The following is a 20,903-nucleotide window of genomic DNA, read 5'->3' as shown; positions in this document are numbered from 1 at the left end:
GTTCTCCAAATCTTTAAAGAACCAACTTTATGGAGGTATAATTTGCATGCACTAAGATGCATCCATACTAAATGTACAGGGTAAATTTCATAATTGTGTACACCCATTTAACCACCACTATAATTGAGGTCTTGAATATTTGCATCAGCCCCAAATGCCTCTGCTTCCTGGTGCTCCTTTGCAGTTATTTCAGATTCTTTTTAATGCATTAGTTTTACCAGATTTTTAGTATTTTCCTTTTACATGTTTAGGATTTTAAGTTAAAAAAAATTTTTTTTGATGTGTAATGTATATTACATTCAAGATGCTATTTAAATGATCTGTACTAATTCATTCTGGCAGCCTCTCCTTTCTGCTAGTTTTGAGTAAGTTTCCATATTTAATTGTTTCTTGTTAGAAACCAAAATGTCAGCATTTCACTTATGATGGGATCGATTCAGTTATTGTCTTAGAATGTGAAGTTTATTTCTCGACATTACACAAATGTGCAGGTAGGCATTTAGCTTCTTGCTGAAAATTTCTTGCTGTTGAGAGGGAAACGTTGGTGGGAGTGAAGGAGAATTTAGTCCAATTTAGTCCAATTCTCCAATTTAGAGAAGTGAATATATTGGAGTTTTAGCCTCGTCTCCCTTAGAATGTCCCAAGAGAACAGATTAACAGTCTTCAGCATCTCTGCTTTGCTAGCCCCTATAATTCTCATGCGGGTAGATACCCGCAGAGGGAAGGTGCTGTCTGAGTGGTCCAGTATTTGGTCACGTATAACTTTTCCCTGCAGTAATAACAACAAAAGTAATAATTTAACGAGAGCTGGCATTACCAAGTACTTATGGACAAGACACCAAGCTAAACTTTACATACAGCTTATGTAATTCTTTCAACCCCACATGTTTGGTATTATTGCTATTCCCATTTTACAATGATGAATATGAATCTTAGTGAATCTAAGTCTCTCCCTTATGGCCACACATAGTTAATAAGTGATGGACTCTGTACAGCTCATATTCTTAGCATTACTTCCCTCTTCAATTTAAAGCTTAAGGCTTTGGGTTTTGGTAAATTACCCCTACCATTTTATAGATTTTTCACATCTGTGTCTTACTCTACCTTCAAAATATCCAATGGGACAGGTAAGGAAATTTGATGTTTCATCCAGTTGTGTAAATATAGGCAAACTTTTTTTGGCGAAAGGCCAGATAGTATTTTCAGCTTTGTAGATCATTTGGTTTCACTTGCAACTACTCAGCTGTGAAGTTGTAACAGGAAAGCAGCCATACACAATATGTAAATGATTGAGTGTGGTAGCGTTCCAATAAAACTTTATTTACAAAAATAGGCGGCAGGCTGGATTTGGTGCATGGGTTTGCGGTTTGGGGACACCAGGACATGTCAGCCAGAGGGAGGTAGAACCAGGTTTCTTCGTGCCAAGGGTTGTGCTACCCAACTGCCCTGGCTGCAGCAAACCGTGCCACTCACCAGTGCCTTTAGGAGATACAAGTCCCAACGATAATAGCGGTTATGACTAATGTTTTGTATGCAGTCATTGTTGTACATGCTTTCGCTGTGTCATTTAATCCATGGACAATCCAGTGAGGTGGGAAACTGAGGCACAAAGAAGGACGATAGCTTGCCCAAGGCCACAAAGCTAGTGTGTGGAGAAAGCGGGATTTGAACCTCTTGAGCTCAAGTACTCCTTCCTCCTCTCTCATGAATTTTGGGTTTTCTTAGTTTGAGGGCTCCTTTGAAGCCTTACCCTTCAGGAGCTGCCTCTTCTGAGTACTTATCTTAAGTGACAAGATTCTGTGGCCTACTTTTAAGGCATTTTATGTAAAAAAATTTTTTTTTAAATCTTTTTTAAAATACTTATTTTTGAGAGCGAGACAGAGCATGAGTGGGAGAGGGGCAGAGAGAGAGGGAGACCTAGAATCTGAAGGAGGCTCCAGGCTCTGAGCTGTCATGTCAGCACAGGGCCCTATGTGGGGCTCGAACTCAGGAGCTCTGAGATCATGACCTGAGCTGAAGTTGTACATTTAACTGACTGAGCCCCCCGGGTGCCCCTTAAGGCATCTACTTTGGAGCAGAGCTACACAGGAGATGCTAACTCTGCCATAGCTGGGAAATTTGGGGGTCCAGCAAGATGATGTAAGAGGTTTCATTTTGCTCATCCGTAGGCTGCCCTTGAGACTTTTCAGCTGTAGAAACACTTTAATGATAAGAAAAAACATTGTTTATTATGGTCTGTGATCTCAGTTAAATCTCACAACAGTGCTATAAGTGAAGTGGTATTATAACGATTGTACAGATGGAAAAACTGAGGCTTAGCTATGGGATATTGGGTACATTAATTAAATCTCTTGGTCTTAGTTTCCTCATTTGGATGTAGTAATAGTCTTATTTCACAGGGTTGTTATGAAGATTAAATGAGGTAATGCACATCAAGGATTTAGATCAGTGCTTGGCACTCGGTGTTGTTACCTGTTGTGAGAACTCAGGAGAGGTGAACTGCTCACTTTTTATGATTGTCTGTAAATTAGAAATAAGCACCCAAGAGCCCAGTGTGGTGCCTGGATGTTGGTAAATGGAATTGACGGTTATTTCTTCATAGGAAGAAGCTGTGGTTTCTGTGTCCCTTTTTTTTTTTTTTTTTAATTTTTTTTTTTTTCAACGTTTATTTATTTTTGGGACAGAGAGAGACAGAGCATGAACGGGGGAGGGGCAGAGAGAGAGGGAGACACAGAATCGGAAACAGGCTCCAGGCTCTGAGCCATCAGCCCAGAGCCCGACGCGAGGCTCGAACTCACGGACCGCGAGATCGTGACCTGGCTGAAGTCGGACGCTTAACCGACTGCGCCACCCAGGCGCCCCTCTGTGTCCCTTTTAATTTTAAAGTACCTCTGCTAGTGATGGTCTCAAAATGAGACAGTTGAAAATGTCAAAACTCAGCCTTTTCTGTTTGCTGCTGTTTGTTTTGTGTAAAATTATTCCTTTGCACAAATCGCATATCCTAAATATTATCCTGTTGACAGTAGATCCGGTGGGGTTTGCACCAGAGGACTGGAGCGCTTGACATGTTAAGTGGTTCGCAAGGTTCCTTTTACAGCCGTAAAAATAGTAGCTGAGTAGACGGTGTACAGGCGAGTAAAATAATTTCCTCATTTATGTTAAATAAATTTAATAATACACAGTTGTGAAAAACATATTTTGCTTATGTCCTCTTAATTGCACACATACACCACTCCTCTATGAGAGTCTATCCAAAGTCATGTGTACTCTGTCATATAATGGTAATTTACAGGATTTGTTCAGTGTAAATTTTGACTATATACACAGTTTTCCCCTTGAATGCTCACCTTAGAGTTTAACCCCTGTCTTAGCTGTAACTCAGCTCCATAGTTCTAACAAAATGCACAAAAGGAACTTCTTTTCCCCCTTCATAAGGTTAGCTGTTTCTGTTTTGTTTTGTTTTGTTTTTTTGGTAACACCCTCATCCATGTGTTGGAAAATAGAGCAATGCTGTCCAGTTCAGTTGCTGTTTGTGAGAGTGACATCTGGTGGTTTCTTTTTAATTCTCATCATGGTTTCTCTGTGCTTGGCTAGAAGTCCTTAGAAATTCCAGAGAATCATTGTGTGAGCCACTTTGCTTGATACTTAACACACTAACTAGCTATTGAGTTAGTGCCACTGATTCGGCTCAAACTTTGAAAAGCCCGGCATTCCTTTTAGATGCAGTCTCTCTGACTGCCAGCCTTCCCTGAGGGATTTTATTTTAGCATGTATAATGGATGAACAGCTGCCTTATTGGGGAAGATTTCTGTTTAATTCACAGAAGCTAGGATTTTGAGTAAGGGATGATATCTGTGCCATCATCTCTGCCTTACTCATGAGGAAGCTTGAACCCTGAGAGGTTGGGTGTATTGGCCAAAGTCACACTGTGTTGGCCAAGGTCACTCTGCTCCCCAGTGAGCTGAGGTCCTGAGCTCTGTGCCCTTAAGTTATGTTAATCATGTTGGGTAACACACTGAATTACTGAATTAAGAAGGATCTGGGCATCAAAGGAGATGAGGTGAAGGCATTTTAAGATGGGAGAAGTAAAGGCAGTTAACATTTTTGAGCACCTATTTGCTATAGATATTCCCAGATACATTTTTTTTTTTTGTCTCTCTTCCAAAAGAGGGTGCAGAATCTTTAGCGTGACAGGGTTATCGAGGAAATCCAGGGAGGGATCCCAGTCTGTCTCTATGAGTCTGCTGATTCATTCCATATCTGAGAATTTAGTATCCTGTGGCATTGTATTTATTGATTCTGTGTTGAGTCGGACCTGTACGTGCATTATCTCGCTAGCATCCTTGCAACAGTTCCGGGCAGGTGATTGGAATCCCCATTCTACAGGTGGGAAAGTGGAAGGATTGAAAGGGTGAGAACAGGCCCAAATGTAACTTCCAGGCCTAAATGTGTGTTTTCCACCTTACTGTGGTGGAAATGTACTACATTGCTCCTGTGATGCTTGAGTGAATTATTGAATAAAACCTTACTCATCGACATGTAAGAGTTGTTAAGTGAAAATGTGCTTAATTTATTTTTGTGTTCCAAGTAATTCTTCCTATGGAATTGTTACTCTATATCCCAGTTTTCACCATCAGATCTGTGATTTTTGGTAAATGTGAAACTTAAAAAAAAAAGGACAGAACTTGTGGGGTAGTATCAGAGTACTTTTTTGGCATGAGAGGAACGGAGAGCCATATTAATTGACCGTATTAACTGTACTCAGTGTGAGATTATTTTCAATGTCAGGTGACAAATGTGTAAAAAAAATACTTTTAAGGCCCAACTTTTTTTCTTCTGGCAGCTGATTTATTGTTTGTATTATTAAAAATTTTAAAAACTCTATTTTTGAATAATCTTTGAAAACCTACAATTTTTTACTTTGTGTATCCCCCCAAATCAAGTTTTACAAACCTTCTGGGTAGGTTCAGAAGGTGAACTCTGTTGTGTTGTTGTTGTTGTTGTTGTTGTTTTTTAATCTGTTCTATTTGAGAATTATGTTCATAGTCTGGTCTTCTGAAACCATGGGTAGGTCACATTTTGTTCGCAGCAAAGGCCAGGTGGGAACTTGGAATATGAGTGTGTGTATGGGCCCCAATTGCTTTCCTTCTCTTTGATGAAGAGCTCTGTGGGTCAGATAAGGTTTCACAGAGAACTTGCTTTGATGTTAATCCTCTAATGCGAGTGTGAGTGGTGTTTGTGCCCTTCGTACCCAGTAAGTGGGATGCTGAAGCTGGGCTTTACATTGGCTTCAGAGGGTTTCAGGGCATCGTCGCTCCCTCACACAATATGAAATTTTAAAAAATGTAGCCTTGCATATAAAACACAGCTGGCTGTAACCCTCAGAATCCAATGGGGGAGTTTAAATGCTCTGGCAGGCTATGGGCTCCTCTTTGAGCCTGACAAAGGTAAGGAGAGAAATGGATAGCAAGTGTGAGCAGAATGAAAAATTATTGCTGGGAAATGAGCCCAGGGTTTGTATGTTTTTTAAAAAAGGTCTTTGCCCAGCCTTTCTTCTAAAAGTCACCTCATTAACACACCAAAAAGATGTTTTTTTAGTGAATTAACCCTAATTTAGAAAAATCAATGCTTTGTTGATGTTATAGTGGGCAATGATGTCACTTCAGTTTATGTATTTCTCCTATGATTCCTGTAGCAATGTGCCCCTTCTCCTTTCATGTGTGAAAAGACGTACATCTAATACCTGAGAAATCCTGGTGCACCACTACGATAATGATAAATTCTAACATCTGATGTCAGTCCTGTGTCCCATTTTGAACATCTTGTTTTTTAATTAAGTTAAATTAAATTCTATTTTAATCAGAGTATAGTTTACATACAGTATTATATTAGTTTTAGGTGTACAATATAGCGATTCAACAACCATTTTGAATATCTTAATTATCTTCAAACTCATTTTGAATATCACTCAGGGGTGAATGTCAGGCCCAGGAATGTTTGTGGTCCTTGGGATCCCAATATCTGTGGCTATAAATCCCCGCCCTAGTCCCAGGGGTGGTTGGGGCATCCTTTTCATGTCTCATCTCCCTGGGAATGGTCCAGATGTGCCTTAGAGCCAGGGGCAGAATCTGTGACCTGTCAGAGTTGTTGGCAGCTCTGGGGTTCTTTGAGTCCATGGTACCAAACACACAGCTTCATTGGTCAATAGAACGGAACATTGGGTGAAAGCTCCAGTGAGGAGGGTCCGGTATTATGGGGTGGGGGGTGGGGGGCTCCCACTGAGCAGGAAGGTGTCTACAGAGCCCCATCCAACCTTGTCATCCCTCTCTGAAGAACAGCAGCTTGATGAGAACAGGGCAGCATCAGCTCACAGACCGGTGAAGTCATCCGTATGAGAGACGGAAAAATGGTGGAAGAGGCAGAGGAGGAGGAAGAGGTAAGGGAGGGAGGGAGAGACCTAGAGAAGTGACTCAGCCTTTTGGATTTGTGGTATCTAGTTTTCATTTCCATCATGTTTCTTCCTACTTCTTGGAGTAATAGTTGCCACGCACTCCTTTTCACACTGCAAAATGAAGTAAAATTCAGATGGAGAGTCTTGAAAGGTTGTAAATCCGTTTGGTCTCTTTGGAAGTTAATATAGAGTATTTACATTACTACTTTTAATAGCTTATTTGGCCGTGCCCCACTAGGGATAAACAGAATGTAAACCTTTTCATTAGTATCTTCATTATTTAAGATTCTTAAATGGACATTTGTTAAGAACCTGCTGCTACTTACACGCACTTGCATGCATTTTTGCTACCCAGAATATGACAGATATAACACATTAAGATGAAAATTGCTTAAAAAGCCTTAGTAGTTGATGTAGCACCCCCAGCAACCCCCTCCGCCCCCCCCCCCCCCCAACACTCTGTTCCCATGAGCAGGGTTCTCCATCTGAGGACGGGGAAAGTTTCAGGCTCCCCACCTAGCAGGAGCAGGCCCAGGAGTGCTAGCCTTGCCTCCAGAAGGCCCTCCAGGGAATCCTTCATGTACGGAGTCAGTCCATTTGCTAAATTGCAAAATGAAACCGCTCAAGGTAAGGACCTTTCCTCTCCAGACAAGGGTACTCAGCCAGCCAGTCAGCCAACGGTTATTTGCTAAGAGTCGGTGAAGTGCAAAGTTCCGTGCTAGGTTCTAAAGTGGATTGAAAAGCAGTATGATGGCCCTTGACTCCAGCCAGGGAGGCAAGATAGGCTCTGGGAAGAGCCAGGTACCGTGTTGAGGCAATGTGTGATCAGGAGCCAGGTGTGGCTCACGTAAGTGTTTGTTACACTACACCCAAGGGTAATTGCTCCTTAAGGTTCGCCCAGCTTGGCCATGGGGGAGGCAAATGAGGTAGCCTTCAAGGAAGAAACTAAACACAGGCGCTTTCTGTGAGCACATCATGTTTGTCAGCGGGGTGATCTTTCCTCTCTTAACTGTCATGAAACTTGAAGGACTCTGGATGCTTCCCTGACTGTATGCGTTTCAGCTGGGGTCCACCTTGTGAGCCTACCCAGGCCTGGGAAGTTTAAGGGAAACAGCTTGTGGTGATCACTGGGGGAATAAGAACCAGCTCTGGAGAAGCACTGGGAAGTTGGTGGTGAGTGGAGAAGCAAAGAGACTACAGGTAGAGCAGTCTCATTGCACTCGGTGGAGAATATATGCGAGCGTACTTGGTGCTTGGGTGGGAGGCCGTTGATGATAAGCAGTCTGTGCAGACCTAGTGCCGGACCTGGGATCTAGATGGGAGTCCATGGAGGAAAGGAGCTCCTGAGGCAGAGGCAGGAGAGGGAGAGAATTTGAACTGGATATCGGGACCTAGAGAGAAAGAAGGAAAAAGAAGCCATTGGCCCCTGGGTATGTGCTGCGGGAGGTACGGGAGACTTCTCTGACTTCTATCTTCTCCCCCATGGAATCCACATCAGTTTCCCCAAGGATCTGGGAGACCATATTTGCAGGTACCTAGGGAGAGAGTGTGTTGTCGGTGTTCACGTCAAAGTATAATTTCCACAAATTACAAATATAATTCCCAGAATGATATAAAATGAACACGTCAAAAGTTTTATTTGACCCATCCGTGGAGGAAACCACTGGGATGGTAAACTGATTAAAAGAATACTTGTGGAACTGGATATTTATAAAGCAATGTTAGATTAAGATTACTAGGTTATACATAAAACTGGGTAGTATCCTACAGGGTAGTAAAACTATAGTCTTTAAGGTTTTACTACCACTCAGAAATCTAGAAGTTAACATGTAACTTCACGGTGTTTGAGTTCTAATCAGATAGTAAATAGCAAAGTCAAACACAAGTATATTCTCCTAGAGAATGAGCTAATCCCTGGGAGGGCCTGCTCAACCATGCTGCTGTATGACCTTGAGAAGATATGCTGTCCCCTCCTCTCCCACCCCCTTGCAACTTCTGCCCAGGTGCCTTAATATCAAGTTGTGGATGGTTTTAACAGTAAAGAAATACTTTGGAGTTAAAGATCTGAGCTTGAATCCCAATTCCTTTACTTACCAGGTGTGTCATATGGGTCAGGTAATTACCTATGATTTACCCCGATTTACTTGATGTAAATTGGGAGGAGCAAGTGAGATAACTTTTGTAAAATGCCTGGCACATGATATGTGCTCAATCTTAGTTCTCTTTACCCTTCCTCTTTTCCAAATGAAAACATTTCACCTTTTGTCTGGCCTTCATAGAGCTTGCTCTCTCTCCCTCTCCCTCTTCCCTTCTCTCCCTCCCTGTCTTTCCTCTCTTTCCGATAGTTTATTAGAATAGTACTCTAGAACCCTGGTGCATTTTCTCCATTCCTAATAGAGATATTCTATTCAATTTTCATTATTCATCTAAATGGAAAAAAAAATAGAAATTAACGTTCTTTTTTTCTTTTTTTTAATTAAAAAAATTTCCACAGCTTCTGGGGTGCCTGGGTGGTGCAGTTGGCTAAGTGTCCGACTCTTGATTTCAGGTCAGGTCATGATCTCACAGTTTGTGAGTTCGAGCCCCACATCGGCCTCTGCACTGATGGTGCAGATCCTGCTTGGGATTCTGTCTCTCCTTCTCTCTGCCCCTCCCCTGCTTGTGCTCTCTCACACACACGTGTTCTCTCTCTCTCTCTCTCTCTCTCTCATAAACGTAAATTTCCACAGCTTCTGTGTTGAGATGTAGTTAACATTTAGCATTTTGTCAGTTTAAAGTGTACAATGCAGTGATGTGATATATGTACATTTGTGAAATGATTACCATAATAAGGTTAGTTAACGCATCCACCACCTCACCGAGTTATGCTTTTCTCTGTGCTGGTGAGAACTTTTAAGATCTATTCTCCTAGCAACTTCCAGATACACAAGGCAGTATCGTTAACTATGGCCCCATGTTGTACAGCGTCCTTTATTTAGAGAATGCTCTGCTTATGACAAAATGGAGAGATGTTACTTAAGTGAAGATGATTTCTAGTGTGAGATTCTTATTTTTTCTTCTTCTGAGGGAGTATTTCTTGCATAAGACTAAGAGCCTCGTCTCCTTTTAAACTGAGAGCTGGCTCCCTGAGTTGTCCTTCCTTAAGGGAACTCGGGAAGTCTTTCAGTGTGTGCTGCGTGCCCTGCTTTGGGTTGAGGCTCACGAGCAGGGGACAGTGCGCGGTAGCCTTCCAGGCGTGTGGTCTCTACGTTCCCCCTTCCTTGGTCAAAATCGGCCCGGGTGGGGTTGACAACACCAGACGGACTGTGAGCTGGTATCTGGTACAGGCAGTGGACCATCACAGCCGGATTGGTGTTCCTGGAGAGCAGAGTTTCTCCCTTCTCCACGGTCTCTTGATGATAACGGTGTGCTGACAGGTGAGACGTTGTGCTGTGATTCAAAATGACAACATCTGTGATACCAACAGCCTCCACAGACTTTTGATTTGGAGAAAGGAGTCTGCTTCTAAATGGGGATTTTTTAATGGAGGCCAGAGAAGCATCTTTTTACTTCTGGCTTAGGTGCCTTTGCTTCAGGACTAGTTCATTTCTCTTCTGGTAGTTAATTGATGAGCTTCCGCTTTTGCTCCAGGAGAGTGCGGTTAAGTTTGACTTGCTGTTGACTCTACCTCCCTCCCAATGTGGATTAGCGGGTTGGGGAATCCAGAGTCTGACCTTCTGCCACTACTTGCAACGTTGCATCTTCTTAGTATTTACACGTTTTTTTTCCCCCTTTCCTGCCTAAATGTAGAGCTCAGGTAGCCCTCTTTCCTCATTTCTGCATCAGGGCTCTAAATGAGGTGATGTGATCAGTGCCTTGACAGTCCGAACTCCGTTTACGCACTCGTTAGGCAACATGTATTTATTGAGCAGCTACTGTGCCCAGCCCTGGTGATTTTTCTGTAGACGTGATAAATAAGAACCTGCCCTGATGGAGGCAGCCTGTAACCAAGTAAGTAAACAAAATTATCGCAGATTATGATAAATGTAATGAGTGAAATAAATCAGATGATGAGAAACTATGAGCTGCTATTCTTAGTAATTTTAATCAGGGTCGTTAGAGACAGTCTCTTTGTGAGCTGAAAACTGAAGGATGGGAATGCGTCAGCCACGGGAAGAGTTGAGCAAAGAGCCTTCTGGGAGGGAGAGAGCAATGAAGAGAGATGTAGGAGGGGTTTGGCTTGTTCAAGGACCACAAAGACAGGCCTGCACATGAAATGGAGGGAGCCAGGGTGCAGGTGGGTAGAGAGGTGGCCAGAGGGAGGTAGAGTTGCTCAAGGCTCTGTTGATCATGGGAAGGAGTTTGGCTGATTCTAAGTACAATAAAGCTTGTAAAAAGGTCTACGACAGTGGGATGGCAAGAGCTTATTAAAGGAAGAGAAAGAAAAGAATATAGTTGTGTGGAGGCTCGATTGGAGGGTATCAAGTGTAGGAGTGGGGAGACCAGTGAAGTCCTTGTGCTCGGATTATGGTGATGGTGGCATGGATGCAGGGAGAAAGATGCTTTGACAATTGGACTAGATGGGCCCCTGGGTGGCTCAGTCCGTTAAACATGCGACCCTTGATTTTGGCTCCGGTCATGATCTCATGGTTCATGAGATTGAGCCCCAAGTCGGGCTCTGTGCTGACAGCGTGGAGCCTGCTTGGGATTCTCTCTCTTCCTCTCTCTCTCTGCCCCTCCCTGGGTTGCTCTCTCTCTCAGAATAAATAAGTAAACTTAAAAAAGAAAATTGGACTGGGTTATGTTGGGTCCCACGTATTTGGATGAGGAGCCTGGTTTTATTTTTGTAAGCTTTATATGTATGTACATTTGTGAGTGGATGTGTATTTGTGAGTGTGTGTGTATGACTGAGTTTATGAGCATGTTAGTATGTATGAGTGTGAGGTGTGTGTGTGTGTGTACATACCTGCACTTGGGTTTTTCTCCTGTTGTAGCTTTTGAACGGGCAGACCAGTGGCATGAAGGAAAGGGCTGTCTTTTGTGGACACATTAACTGGGGGAGAAAAGGTGATGGCAGGAACACTAGCTAGAAGGTTCGTGAAGCTAGATGTGAAAGGAAGGTCCGGGGGATGCTAACAGCCACGGAGCAAGAAAAGACGAAATTGGGCAAGTCCAGTTTGTTTTATTCTGCGTGTGGTATGAATGAGACTGAGGAAGGAGATGCAATGCCGTTAAAGAAATCACACTCTTCAAACTGGTCCCATTTGATTGCTAGTTTTTCTAGTCTTAATTATTTAAAAAAAAGATTAACCCTCACCTAAATTCAGTTGCTTGATTTCTCTAGAAGACAGTCCCTTAGTGGGAGTTGAGTGACTCTACTGCATCCCATCCCAGCCACCCGCCGCCCCTGCATATACACACATAGTCTTGATTCTTGAGAAACTCACTATATTTTTTGTTCCCCTCCAGGACATCTTTGAAGATGCATTGGAAACCATCTCTATGTAAGTAGTAACACAATAAGAAGTATGTAGTAAATAAAACTGGACAGTTTTCTTATATAAAATGTAAATATTTCATTCTGACTTTTTTGGGGGAGTTGTGACTACTGCCAGAAAGCAATACTTCTCTGTAATTTAAGAGTTAGGATGTATTTATTAATACTTAAGAAAGGATCTGTCTAGGGGCGCCTGGGTGGCTCAGTCAGTTAAGTGCCTGACTTCTGCTCAGGTCATGATCTCACAGTTTGTGATTTCAAGCTCCACATCGGGCTCTGTACTGACAGCTCAGAGCCTGGAGCCTGCTTTGGAGTCTGTGTCTCCCTCTCTGTCTCTCTGACCCTCCCCAGCTCACACTGTCTGTCTCTCTCTCTCAAAAATAAATAAACATTAAAAAAAAAAAAAAAGGATCTGTCTAAAGTTACTAGCAAGTATATTTTTGAGTATTATTTCTTATAACCTTAATTAAACTAAAATAAAAAATTGTTTTCCAAAAAATTTAATTTTGTTTATACCTAACCTTTTATATCTTGTCCATATTTTTTATTACACGAGTAACCTCATATTGCAGAATTTTGCTTTTGGTTTGCACTTAATTTTATTGCAAGCATTTCCTGTGAGTTTACATAGTTTTTGTAATGATTTTATATGATATCCTATTAGATCAATTACTCATTTCTCCAGTTAGACATTTAGATTATTAACCAATTTAAAAACTTAAAACTAGGTAATGAATATTTTCGTGTATTTCGCTTTGTCATATTGTTGAATTACCTCCAAAGATTCTGTGAAGATTAACTTCACAGATGTAGGATTACTGGATTACAAGGGATGGAGATTTTTATTGCTCTTTATACAGTATATTTCAAATTGCCTTTCTACATTAACCAGCTCGGGCCACCGTAACAAAGCAACACGGACTGGGTGGCTTAGACAATAGAAATGTATTTTCTCGTAGCTCTGGAGGCTGGAAGTCTGAGCTCAGGGTGCCGACACAGTCAGGTTCCAGCGAGAACACTCCTGGCTCGTAGGTGGCTGCTGTCTCTTGATGTCTTCACACAACAGACAGACAGACAGACGTCTCTTATATAAGTACTAATCCCATCATGAGAGTACTGCTCTCAGGACCCCGTATACACCTAATTTTCTCCCATAGGCCTCATCTGCAAACACCATCACGTTGGAGGTAAGGGCTTCAACAGCTGCATTTGGGGGACGCAGTTTAGTCCATAGCACTTTCAAAAGGGTTTTATCAGTTTATGTGGCCACCAATACTGTGTAAGTGAAGCGGTTTCTTTTGACTAGACTTTCCATAGAGCATCATCACCACTGGGTACTGTTTGAAATGGTTTTGTTAGTCAGATAATATCTAATTGCTTACGTTTTTAAACTTTTTCTTTAGTGCTCGCTTCGGCAGCACATATACTAAACTTTTTCTTTATTACCATTGTTCACGTTGCAGTTCCTTTTATATGAATTCTGGTTTTCTTTTACATGCTTAACTTTTTTTTCTCACTGTTTCTCTTATGTAACTATGACCTGTAAAACATATATACTCTTCAATTTTCTGTTATATTTGCTTCAGATATCTCCGCAGTTGTTTTTTTCTTTATGTTAGTTATACATTTTTTATGTTGTCCAAATGTTTTAATGTTTACATTGTTGAATGTTTGTTTATGTGGTTTAAAAAGAAAAAAACTGAATTGTGATTAGGACTGAAAAAAAAATAACCTCTTTATTTTGGAACAATTACTGTGAAGATGGTTCAGAGAATATTTGAAAATGACTTGAATTAGTTGTAAATGTGTATTGCAAATTCTAGAGCAACCACTAAAAAAAAAAGAGAGATATGTAAGAAAGGAGATAAAATGAAATCATATAAAATAATTAAAATCACAGAAGGCAGAAAAAGAGTAAAAAACAAAAATATGAACAAAGAACAAGGGCAACAAATAGGAAACCAAAGAATACGGTAGGTATTAATCCAACTGTATCAATAATCACTTTGAGTATCAGTGGTGTATGTATGCCAATTAAAAGACCAAGATTGCCAGCATGGATCGAAAAGTATGTATCAATGACTTTAAACATAAAGACTCATCTAGATTAAAAGTAAATGGATGGAGGGACACCTGGGCGGCTCAGCTGGTTTAGCATCTGACTTTGGCTCAGGTCATGATCTCACGTTTCGTGGGTTCAAGCTTGGTGTTGAGCTCTGAGCTGACCGCCTGGAGCCTGCTTTAGATTCTGTGTCTGTCTGCCTCTCTCTCTCTCTCTCCCCCACTTGTTCTCTCTCTCTCTCTCTCTCTCTCTCTCAAAAATAAATAAACATTAAAACAAAGTAAATGGATGGAGAAAAATATACCATGCTGACTCTAATCAAAAGAAAGCAGGAGTAGCTCTATTAATTTCAGACAGAACAGGCTTCAAAGTAAGGAAAGTTATTAGAGATAAAGGACATTACATAATGATAGAAGGATCCATTCTCCAGGAAGACATAACTGTTCTTTTTTTTAAAAAATTTTTTAAAATGTTTATTTATTTTTGAGAGAGACAGAGACAGAATGCGAGTGGGTCAGGGACAGAGAGAGAGGGAGACACAGAATCCAGAGCAGGCGCCAGGCTCTGAGCTGTCAGCACAGAGCCCGATGTGGGGCTCGAACTCAAACTGTGAGATCATGACCTGAGTCGAAGTCAGATGCTCAACCGACTGAGCCACCCAGGCGCCCCAACATAACAGTTCTTAATGTGTGTGTATGCATCTAACAACAGAGCATCAAAGTACATGAGGCAAAAACTAACAGATGCGGCTGTTATCGTAATTGATGACTTCAACGCACTTCTCAGAAATGGACAGATCCAGCTGGCTGAAAATGAGTAAGGAAATAGTTGAACTAAAAACAAAAAGCAAACAAAAACCCTGAACTTAACCCAGCTGTATTTAATTTAGAACCCTGCGTCGTGCCAACACTAAAATTGCTAACCTACCCTTCCAACACCATTTGCTGTCTGTGAAAGAAAGAAAATTTATGTATGATGCTTCCTTTGTGAAATAGTAAATTCATTAGAATAATGGTGCTCTGTTTCTGGGCTTTCTGTTTTGTTCCTTTGATCTGTATGTCCGTGTTTGCATAAAAATTACTCATTCATTCAACTGTTTCAGGTGTTTCATTGTTAGTATGACTGGTTCTTAGAACAGCAGTATCCCAACAATGACCTTGTGATGGAGATGTTTTTGATTCGTCGCTATCAGAAACGTTTTGTGTACTTTTAAAACGTGTGTGTGTGTGTGGCTGCTCCTACTGTCAACTGTGTTATAATTTTTCACATCCTGAAAACAATAGTTTTTTTTTTTAATGTTTTTATTAATTTATTTTTGAGACAGAGACAGAGCATGAGCAGGGGAGGGGCATAGAGAGAGGGAGACACAGAATCTAAATCAGGCTCGAGGCTCTGAGCTGTCAGCACAGAGCCTCACAAGGGGTTCGAACTCATGGACTGCGAGATCATGACTTGAGCTGAAGTCGGACGCTCCACCGACGGAGCTACCCAGGCGCCCCTGAAAACAATAGTTTTTTTTTTTTTTTTTTTTTTTAACACTACCTCACTTCCTAAGTTTCTCACATTTTATTTTCCATTCATTGCCTCTTTCAGACTCTTTTCAGCTATATACATCTGCCATCATTTCCTGTTTCTTTTTTTTTCTTAGAGAGAGAGAGAGAGAGAGAGAGAGAGAGAGAATATGAATATCTCAAGGAGGCTCTGCGCCCAGCACAGAGCCCGACACAGGGCTTAATCTTGCAACTGTGAGATCATGACCTGAAATCAAGAGTCAGACACTTAACTTAGCCACCCATGCACCCTTCTTTTTTCTTTTAATTTTTACTTCCCTGTCCTGCTCACGTTAGCAAACTTGCAGGTTTAACCATTTTAGAATTTATCTTGTTCTTTTAGATTTCTGATCTGCATTGTTTCTTGTGTCCCTTAAGACTGTCTCTTTAACAGTTTTGTGTTTCCTTTTCAATGTTGCCAAAATGTCCCTCCCTAGTACATGTTCTTGTAAGTAGCAACATATTATAGTAATGTATCACCAAATGCATTATACTAATACAGTACATTATCTCCTAGAGGGCCTCACCTGCTTGACATAGAGTCCAAAGCCAGAATGCGTAGCCAAAGTAGATATTAGAGTTCACGTTCTAATAATCTTGCCTTTTGCTTGTAGTAGTGGCCTCTATCCAGAGTCTGTTTATAATTAATTTTTACCTGATTCTAATAAATTTTGCTTTTTGGCATAATTTTGCCAGAGCTCTGGAAGGTGTTATGAGGGGGGTAGTTTAGAAGTCAGTTTGTTGATAGTGACAAAAAATGGCAGTGAAAGGAGAAAGAAAATATGGCATATGGTCATGGAACTCCAAAGCACAGCCACCTGGTTTTACTTTGCTTAGGTATTCAAAACGAGATGTCCCTTTCTGGAGAGACGGACCCTCAGATTTGGTGGGCTAACCTGAGCTTCATTCCCAGCCTGCCACTTACTGCCTGAGAGGCCTGGGACTAGCTTCTCTGAGTGTCAGTTTCTTTCATCCTTGCCTACATTTATTGGGAAGATAAAATAAAATTCATTTAAATGCGGTAATGGGAGTAAAGCACATAGTAGGTGCTCACTAAATATTGGTACCTTACTATTTCCCCCATCCTCAACCCTGATTTGCTGTTCGGTCTCCAGTGAGAAAATCATGTTCATAATTCTGTCTCTGAGACATTGGGAAAAGGTTAAATTTAATTTAGTACATTCCATTTAAAAAGGTGGAGTGTCATATATTGGGTCACATATGTTAAGGAAATTTTAGAATGAGTAGAAATGTTTTAAAATGACATTTTCAGAGTTAGTAGGATATATTTCATTCACAGGGAAACCTCACTTGGATGGATCCTTTTATTTCCTCAACATAGAGTGTGGTGTTTCTGTACCCAGGTCTCCTGCGTTACTGATCTTTTTTGAAATAAAAAAAAATACTGTAGAAGTAGTCCATTATTCAATCCTTTTCTTTTAGCAGATTATTTTCCCTGTGATTACAAATGAGTTAATTGCAAACAATTCTTCAATTTTTTTTGTATGTGAACTTTTAGTTATTTCAGTTTTTCTTGAATTTGTGATGCCATGACATTCCTTCTGTGACCTTCTAGCCGTTAAGCTCAGTAGAGCTCTTTTCCCGCCTGCTGAGTGAACCACATGTTTTGTTTTATGTTTCTAGTGCCAACAGTGATGCTTCAACTTCTCTGTAGCGAGACATGGTCCCCATGCCAACCTGATGATTAATTTATTCCTGTGAATATTTTTGCCCGAATTTCCAGTGAACAGATGCAGGCTAAGAGATGAGAGAGGCCTTCAATTATTTCCACAAAAGAAAACTATTTTCTGCTCTCCTTTTCTGCTTAATGGATTTACCACCACAGACTTAGATTTTCCTACTTCCGAATCTTTGTGGTAACAACTGCGTTATTTTAACTGACTCTGTTGGGAAGTTACTAGGTTTGCAAACTGTTAGATCATACAAACATCTCCACCGTTTAGAACTGAAGGGAAAATGAGAGGCTTTTTTTCCCCTTTAACTGTTAGTGACACATCAAAGAGGTCCTTTTTAAAAATTAGAATTGTGGGGGCGCCTAGGTGGCTCAGTCGGTTAAGCGTCCGACTTCGGCTCAGGTCATGATCTCACGGTCCGTGAGTTCGAGCCCCGCGTCGGGCTCTGTGCTGACCGCTCAGGGCCTGGAGCCTGTTTCAGATTCTGTGTCTCCCTCTCTGACCCTCCCCCGTTCATGCTCTGTCTCCCTCTGTCTCAAAAATAAATAAATGTTAAAAAAAAAAAAAAAATAATAATTTTCACAGGGGGGCACCCGGGTGGCTCAGTCAGTTGAGTGACCAAGAGTTGACTTCTGCTCAGGTCATGATCTCACACTCTGTGAGTTTGAGCCCTGCGTCGGGCTCTGTGCTGACCGCTCAGAGCCTGGAGCCTGTTTCAGATTCTGTGTCTCCCTCTCTCTCTGCCCCTCCCCTGTTCATGCTCTGTCTCTCTCTGTCTCAAAAATAAATAAATGTTAAAAAAAAATAAAATAAGATAAAAATTAGAATTGTGTATGAACTTTCCGACCTGCTGGGCGTAAGGAGCTGACCCCTCAGGGAGGGACTGTCAGATCCATGTTCTGATCTATAGGGATATGCCAGGGGTTTAGCTGTGCTGCAGTCTCTCGCCTCCTGATTGAACAGTTCCCTGCTGGCATGTGCCTCGTGGTTCTCTGATGACCAGCATTCTTCTCTTCCAGTGTTGGTGCACAGCTGTCATCTCTGACAATACAGTGGTGGGTGCAAGAAGGGTCTGTGTGTAAATTGACTGCGATGTGGCACGTGAAGAATAAATAGAATGTTTCAGGTTCCAGAAGAGAGCGAGAGCTAGCTCTCTTCTGGTTGGGAGGTGGAAGCCTGGCACTGGTGTTGAGTTCCGAGGGATGCCAGGGTTACCTGACACACCTGTGGACACAACGAGGTCGGGTCACTGAGGATCCCTGGCCTCTGTCAAGTGGAGACTGTGGATGAACCACATGGGATCACTACGACTTGGTAGTGTTTTTGATGAACCTCCTTCTCACAAGAACCACTAGTGGGCAATGAAACAACCGTCTGATTAACTGGAGGGCCCAGGTCAGGTACTAGTTAATTAAGACCTTCTTTTTTATTCAGAGACGGTGAGAACAGGTGCAGGTTTAATATGTTCTCAGCAGTGATCTCTTCTATTCCATAGCATCGTATTACCTTTTTGAATTTATCCTTACCTAGAAATCTGTATGTGTTGAATCGAGTCCTGAGACCGTGTGAATGCAGTGGCGATGGATGTGTTTATGTGCAAGAACTGTGAATTTATCCTTACCTCCAGACATTGCAGTAGGCAGACATTTTTAACCAAGTGGTAAGAAGCTTATGGTGGAAATAAAAATATTCTGTAGCATAGCATTTTAAGGGACTTTTTCCTTCTTCCTTCTTTACCCCTTTTCTTTTGAACTGTAAATTGTAGATTATAATGAGATAAAGTTTTTAAGCCCATTTTTTTTTTTTTTATGAGGTTGGATCCACTAATTATTATACAATAGTTTGCTCTGTTTTAAGGTCATTTTGGGTGAAAGTCAGCAAATGCTAGCTGCAGAACATCTAGTTAATGTTTTTCTTCATAGTGGTTAAATTATAAATAGTAACTCCAGGCAGAGTCGGATTTCCTTTCGTTTTTCTCTGATTTTTTTTGGCCCAACTCTCCCGTCTAGGTGATCTAATTATTGCTTAGATTGGGAGAGGGACTCTTTCCATACCCCCACACCTGGTTTTTTTCAACCAGGTTGACTATTACCTTATTAGATCTAAGACGGCATTTATGTCATTATTTTATATGCCACTGAGGAAGAAAACACAAGAATTTTACAGGAGACCTTGCATAAGGGGAGGAAAAAATAAACCTGTAATGCAGGAGGACATGGTAAGGAAAATTGTGTATTTCAATTTTGGTACTAGGTAGGGAGGGAAAAGAAAAACCTCTCATGAGATTCTCTGCCCGGATCATTTCTTTTTTAAACAGCCCCATTACAATGCTAATTTATATCCCATAAAATTCTTGTTTTAAGTATATAACTCAATTAAGTGTAGTATAATTATAGAAGTATACCACCATCATTATAATCTAATTGTAAAGCACTTCATATAACCTGAATAGACACCTGTGCCCCCTTTACAGTCACGGCCCATTCCTGCCCCCACACCTAGGCAATCACTAATCTAATTTCTGACTCTAGATTTGTCTCTATAGATGCTTCATATAAACAGAATCACACAATACATGTTCTTTGGTGTTTGGATTTTGAAACTCCTTCATGTTGTACCATGTCAGTATTTCATTCTTTTTTACGGCCGAATAATACTCAGATGTATGGATATTCCCTGTATTGTTTATACATTCATAGGTTGATGGACATTCAGGTTGTTTCTAGTTGTTGGCTACAGTAAATAATGCTGCCATGAATAACTGTGTACAAGTCTCTTGTGGATGTATTTTTGCAGTTCTCTGGCATGACTATCTAGGAGTGGAATTGATGGGTTCTGTGGTATGCCCGTGTTTACCTTTTTAACAGTCTTAATTTGAATAGCAAGCTAGTTTGTGGTCTGAATATTAGTTATCAGTGTGGCCCAAACGACTTCAAGCAGGTAATTTCATTTTAAGTGGATCAGGTTGGTGGTGCCCTCAAGTGATTGGCCGAAGCAAATGTACATCCTCTCTCTGAGAACTTTGATCTAGGCCGGTCAGAGCTGCTGTTGGGTCAGCAGGGTGGCTCAGTCGGTTAAGCACCTGACTCTGGGTTTCGGCTCAGGTCATGATCTCGTGGTTTGTGGGTTTGAGCCCCGTGTCCGGCTGTGTGCTGAGTGTGGAGCCCGCTTGGGATTCTCTCTCCCTCTTTCTCTGTTGCTCCCCCACTCATTCTCTCTCTCACTCTCTCTCTCAATAAATAAATACACTTACAGAAAAATTTTTTGAAATAGTTACTGTCAATTTTAAGATGCATCCTGGTTTCAGGCATATTATGTGATGAAAATTTATGTGTCAGAGTTAATGAAATACAGTGAATGGAAATAAAATTCCCCCAGAAGCCCAGACTGAACAGTATCCTTAGTGTCTTTCCCCTGTGTTGTTACTACTTGAATTGCCCTTCTTTGCATTTTCTTTTGTACTCTTAGGTGTCCTTTAATGGCCTGTTATTATATTGGGAACTTCCAAGATGAGTGTATATGTACATTTTAAGTTAAGGTACATATATTCTTTTTTTTTTTTTAATGTTTATTTATTTTTGAGAGAGAGAGAGAGAGAGAGAGAGCATGAGTGGGGGGAGGGGCAGAGAGAGAGGGAGACACAGAATCCGAAGCAGGCTCCAGGCTCTGA

General features: G+C 41.2%; 1 protein-coding gene across 1 annotated transcript in view; it reads left to right on the top strand.

Annotated features, from left to right (window-relative positions):
- Positions 1-20,903, top strand: part of TTC39B (tetratricopeptide repeat domain 39B) — a 129,940-nt gene that overhangs the window by 21,015 nt on the left and 88,022 nt on the right. Inside the window, 1 exon segment of the mRNA XM_045469755.1 lies at positions 11,900-11,934. Coding sequence (XP_045325711.1) covers positions 11,900-11,934 — 35 coding nt within the window.

This window comes from Leopardus geoffroyi, chromosome D4 (assembly GCF_018350155.1).
Source record: "Leopardus geoffroyi isolate Oge1 chromosome D4, O.geoffroyi_Oge1_pat1.0, whole genome shotgun sequence".
NCBI lineage: Eukaryota > Metazoa > Chordata > Mammalia > Carnivora > Felidae > Leopardus > Leopardus geoffroyi.
Note: the sequence above shows the minus strand (reverse complement) of the source record. Positions and strands in the feature narration are given on the sequence as shown.